Here is a 5,666-nt window from a genome sequence, read left to right as displayed (position 1 = left end):
GTGCAGCCCTTCTTGCAGATTCCACAGTAAACACACACAAAAGCCTGGTTAGTATTTCTAGTTTTCAACCAGCAGAGGGAGCCAGTTGAACACATGTACAGCTGCTTTCTACATCAACACTCTGACCATGAAAATGATGTCTGCAAAATGATTATAGTCAGTTTTAAGGTCGCTCTTCTGGTTATTAATTGTACGAAGCCTAGAAGATGATAAGAATATACTCTTGAGTAAACATTTTTTTATGTACTGACATATACACACCAAAAAATAAACTAAAACTTTAAAGAATTATTCCATTGGAATCGTAATTTTTGAACCAATTCCAATGCCGAATCCTATCAAACAGTATTAACATATACCAAATATAAGGGCTGGGCGATACGGTGAAAATCGTATATCATAATATATTTTGCACACAATATTGTAGGGTTGACAATTTATGCTTTAACAAAATGTCTTCACAATTAGATTTTAGATAATCATCAGTAATATAGATATAATGACTATGATTATGTGTAATTTAAGTATCAGGACACATGTATGTTTCCTCCTTTTAGGTTTGTTCAGTTTACGTCACTCAAAAGTTTAGAATGGGAAGTTTTCAGCGCTGAGTGCTGCTCATTTTCCAACACAAATATTGTTCAGTGTTGGATTTTTTTGTTGAGCTTCTGTAATAATAACAACTTCACTCAAAAAATGCTCTCCCATTTTTATAATGTGCTTATGATCGGCTGTTTCAGTGTAGACAAAAGTAACTTAAAGGAGTTTGAATCTGACACACAAAACCATTACTGCTGGTTTTCTTAAAAATGATAGGACATAAGAGGATCCTCAATTTACACTTTTTCTTAAAAAGCACACAATCCTTGATGCTCCTTCCAACGTGAACATGGAAAGAAAGGGCTTTATGAATCCTAGTTGGGAGTTTGCAGCCAAGTCACACTTTAATTATAAAACTTAAAATGGAAATAGAAAGACACTTCATTGGAACTGCTTACATGAGTGCTGGAAATAATGGTACAGTTAAATACAGAGGTTTCATAGTTGTGATATGTGACCTGTAACATGAAAGTGTGACATCCATTAGGACATTTAGACTTGTCATAGTGTTACTGATGACATAAACAATGGCGCTGGTCTGGGGGGAAAAGAAGGGGCTTCTGGGATCCTTTTTTTTAATGCACTGGTGGAAGGAAATAATGTACATAGAAGGGAGGAAGAATTATGACTAAAAGTCACAAAAACAACCACGTCCAGGCTCTCAAGGTTGGTTACAAAAAGCGATTTAAAAGGCCAGTAATTAACAGGGCAAGACATTAAAGAAATATACAGACGCGAGAGCAGGGTGTAGTTACACAGTGATTATCAGTTGCAGGTGTGCATAGGTGAGAGCAAGATTTCTTTTTTAAATTTTTTTTTTTTATACCTGGCCTTTTAGGCACATAACACCACCTAAATAACCCAAAACCCATGTTGCAAAATTTAGCCTCTAGGGGTCCACCAATTACTGGTTATATTAAATCGCAACTCTAAAAAATACACAGTCAAAAAAACAATATAATAATTACAGAAATAGCTTTCTGAAGTCTAAACATGCTAACAGTTTATTGCAAGTGTTGCAGATGGCTTTCAGAGCTGTAGCAGAGCCAAAGTAGTGCACTTTTTAATTATTAACTTTATCACTTATTGGTCAAATAAAACACCAATACAGAGCATCTGCAGATTACCAAATATGGGGCCCGATGACCGGCCAGGCCCATCATTTGTCGATCCCTAGCATCTAGGCCATCATTAGTCAATAAAGCAAAAATCATAATCACACGAAATGGCAATATCTACTTTAGTGTTTACACATTTCAGATGTCCCAGTAAGCCGTTACAGTGAGACAGCATGCACGATAGCGGGACCCTGAAAGGGAAGCAGCTAAAGGGAATTTAGCCATCATTGTTTTATATTATCTCCACCTTTTTATTTCTGGGACATGTTTTAATGTATTTAGTTAAAATGCCCATACAATTTTTAATGCCACAATTCAACAGTCTTAGAAGTTTGGACACTTTCATATCTCATCCTAATTGTCTAAGGTGCTGTAAGGTCACATAATTAAAAGAATAAAAGGGTTGAATTCTGTATATGTAAGCCTAATGAAGATCTACTGATTTTGCAATATTGCATGATGGGTATGAATCAGTTTAGGCGAATGTAAAAGACCTGGACCAACATCTCCCCATTACTGAAGCTAATAAACACGACTGACATAACTTTAGCGGTCCGGTGCATTTTAGATGCATGTAGTACGTACATACATACATACATACATACTGTACTTACATACATACATACATACATACATACATACATACATGCTGTACTCACATACATACTGTACTCACATACATTAGTGGAATTCATCAACTGCAGGGGAACATCATCATCATGAGAGACACCTGTAAATCGCTTCTTTGACATCGGTTTACTTTTTCTTTAAAAATAAAAGCAACACGATTTTCACCCTGAGCCGTCACTCTGTGATCTGGCAGCTACAGCACAAACATCAGCTGTTGATCAGTAAAGCAGAGTATGATGTAATAATGGAGTATTTATTCTAGGAATATCTGGCCATTCAGTTTCTTTTGCGTTAATGAAATGTATTTATTTATTTATTTGAATTAAATTTATTTAAACTTATTTTGGTGGACCATGATTGACTACTTATACTTAGTTGTTTCTTAAGCTATTCTCTTCAAGACCTTGCATGTAGTTTTTGCTATTCTTATTGTCTGTCACCAGAGCATCAGGCAAGTTAGAAAGAGATCACAGAGCCTCCTGTCATAGATAATGAGGCTTTAGAATACATGATGTTGCGTATTTGATACAGCTATATGGGTGCGTGGGAGTACATATACACACACATTCATACTGCAAGTCATCAGTGACAGAGGGAGCACAATAAAAAGGCATAGGGGAAAGTGTGAGATCTAGAAGTATACAACAAGAAAAACATTTGAAATAAGAACTGAATAAAGAGGATAAATTTAAGAAAATAGTAAAATCAAAGTGTATTGCACATAAAAAATTACAATCCACCAGTTGGATTAGTGAAAGGGCTGACGCTCACAGGTTGTACTGTTTGCACTACTTTGCGGCTGTTGCTCAGTGGTTGAGCGGTTGCCTGCCAATTGGAAGGTTGGTGGTTCAATCCCTGACCCTTTAGTCCCACGTCAAAGTGTCCTTGGGCAAGACACTGAGCCCTGAGTTGTCCCCGATGCTGCGCCATCAGAGTGTGAATGTGTGTGAGTGTGTCTCTGGTGAGCAGGTGGCACCTTGTACAGCAGCCTCGGCCACAGTGTATGAATGTGTGTAAAGGGTTTGGTATTATGTAAAAGCGCTTTGAGTAGTTAAGACTAGAAAAGGGCTAAATAAATACAGCACATTTACATTTAATTCAAATGTTTTTGCATAAATAAATTTGTAAGTGAGTGTTTCCGTCTGTGCCCTCTCGCCAGGCGGCCAGTCTGCGGCAGCTGGAGGAGGAGAACCACGAGGCCGCCGCCCGTCTGGAGGAGGTGGTTTACCGCGGCGATATGCTGCTGGAGAAGATCCAGAGCGCCCTGGCTGACATCGCCCAGTCTCAGCTCCGCACCCGCAACGGAACACCTCACCAGCCCTCACCAGCCGAATCCTGACCGGCAGTGTGCAAAAACGCAGCTCTGGACAATTTTCAGCTATTTCCCTTCTCCCCATTCTGACTCTTCGTTTTTGAAACGTCAGGGGTGCGATGTGCCGGACAGTTAGCGAAACATCATTTGGTTGCTCAACTGCAATGTTCTTTTTCTTTTACACAACAGCCCCCGGCTCCAGGCAAACACCGAAATGTGTAAAACACTAGATGCCTGTTGATGACGTCTCCATGTTTGTTTTTTATGTCTATGTTGTATATTGATTGAAGTCTGTTTTTGTAGATATTTATGAAAGAAGTAATTGAAATTCTAATTTTGGAGCATCTTTACTGAAAAACCTCAACACCATCTTTAGACTGGTTAACAAACCCACTCTGCTTACTGTTACTCTGAAGTCTATTTTTAATAAAGCTTGAACAAACACTTGTCATTTGTTCAAACCATTTGTATCGTTACAACAGAATTTAAGATTGACAGGATAGTTGTATGAGGTTTTTCTTGGGAAAATCACTACAATAAGCATTTTATCTCCAGAACATGAAGGATGCTTATTATTATTATTATTGGCCTTAGCGCTCACAACCTCTCATCTTATTTTTTTCATAAAACTGCCAATTGATTTCCGAAATGAATGCAACTTTTCTTATATTATAAAGTCCTTGTCATTAATATATTAAGTATAGCTTATGACGTTTGAGAGGAATTCAGATACAAATAGCATGGTTGGGGGTAAAAATAAGGAAGAGAGCTGCAGATGACTTACAGATATACTTATTTGTAAACCTTTAGACAGAAAAAAAGTAATTCTTTGGTTGAACTGTTAATAGCTGAAAATCACCACAATTGTACTTACAATGTTTTCACACAACTGCAATCATGTGACACATGGTCTTGATTACCTTCACATCAAATTTGGGCTCAGTGGTCGGAGTCCTCTGGGAAGCTTTGGCTACAGGCCAGAGAGTTTATAGCCCAAATCTAAATATAGGTGCTGTGTCACAGCTCAGTGGGCCCCATTGATGCAAGAAATATAAAAACAGCCTTGTCTGCCGGACACCACACCCCAAAATTCAGCAAGGTACACCCGCCTCTGTGCATGTTGACATCATGGCTCGTCCAGTCATCCCGTCCAAATAAGGAGAATTATGGAAGGGAAACGAGCCTGGACTGCTTTTCACTGTCAACAAAAGTGTGTTGTTGGTGTAAAAGTTTGATCTGCTTTTTGTTTTTTGTTTCCTTTTACTGCATTCACCTGTCCTACAGACCTTTTAGCTTGTCCACACAAATGGACAAGGACATGAAAGAGTCCAGATAGGGTGAACACAATTTTAAGCATCCTTGCTGAGATGACTGGAGAAAACGAGCCATTTTTCTGTGGAATTTCAAAATTGAAACGTGTGAAAACTTAACATGTTTTACGTAGTTTTTGCCAAACAAGCTGCAGTCATGTTGAAATATTCCACCAGTTTCAGGTCTTAAATATTTCTGAAAATATACCCCGAATATAGCTGTGGTTTATATATATGCCACTATTTTTTATGGTGTCTTATCTTCTGTATTGTTAGTGGGCAAAAGTAATTGCCTAACATGTTTATAGTTATAGTTATAGTTTTTTTTTTTTAATTGTAGTGATTGTTTAATGTAAACCATTCCTATGTTTTTCTTCTTCTGTAAATGTTTCTCTGTCAACTACAGCAAATAAAACCCACAATGTGACCTTTTATTGACCTAAGATACCCTCCTGTAGTTTTCATGGCATTTGCAATTTATGTTTGAAGGAAATAACTATTTTACAGTGTGTAATAGGGTTACAATAATCAAAGTAATATCGTTTTTTTGTAAGGGTTAGAACTAAGCATTACCAATAACATTATGTAGCTAAGCTACAACTAGACCATAGCTAGAATCTATAGTGTGTTCCAAATCGCGCACTTCCCTTAGTGCACTAACGGAAGTGCACTTCGTACACTACGTACTTACTTGGA

At 37.7% G+C, this 5,666-nt stretch overlaps 1 protein-coding gene and 1 long non-coding RNA gene across 2 annotated transcripts in view; one reads left to right on the top strand and one right to left on the bottom strand.

Moving 5' to 3' along the window:
* Positions 1 to 3,774, top strand: part of med21 (mediator complex subunit 21) — a 5,071-nt gene extending 1,297 nt beyond the window's left edge. Inside the window, exon 3 of the mRNA XM_034864128.1 lies at positions 3,482 to 3,774. Coding sequence (XP_034720019.1) covers positions 3,482 to 3,687 — 206 coding nt within the window. The 3' untranslated portion in view covers positions 3,688 to 3,774. The remainder of the gene's footprint in view (positions 1 to 3,481) is intronic.
* Positions 3,775 to 3,830: 56 nt separating this feature from the next.
* Positions 3,831 to 5,666, bottom strand: part of LOC117938665 — a 10,674-nt gene continuing 8,838 nt past the window's right edge. The window contains exon 2 of the long non-coding RNA XR_004655463.1: positions 3,831 to 4,037. This is a non-coding gene — a long non-coding RNA (uncharacterized LOC117938665). The remainder of the gene's footprint in view (positions 4,038 to 5,666) is intronic.

Source organism: Etheostoma cragini, chromosome 23 (genome assembly GCF_013103735.1).
Source record: "Etheostoma cragini isolate CJK2018 chromosome 23, CSU_Ecrag_1.0, whole genome shotgun sequence".
Classification (NCBI taxonomy): domain Eukaryota; kingdom Metazoa; phylum Chordata; class Actinopteri; order Perciformes; family Percidae; genus Etheostoma; species Etheostoma cragini.
This window is presented reverse-complemented; position numbering and strand designations above follow the sequence as displayed.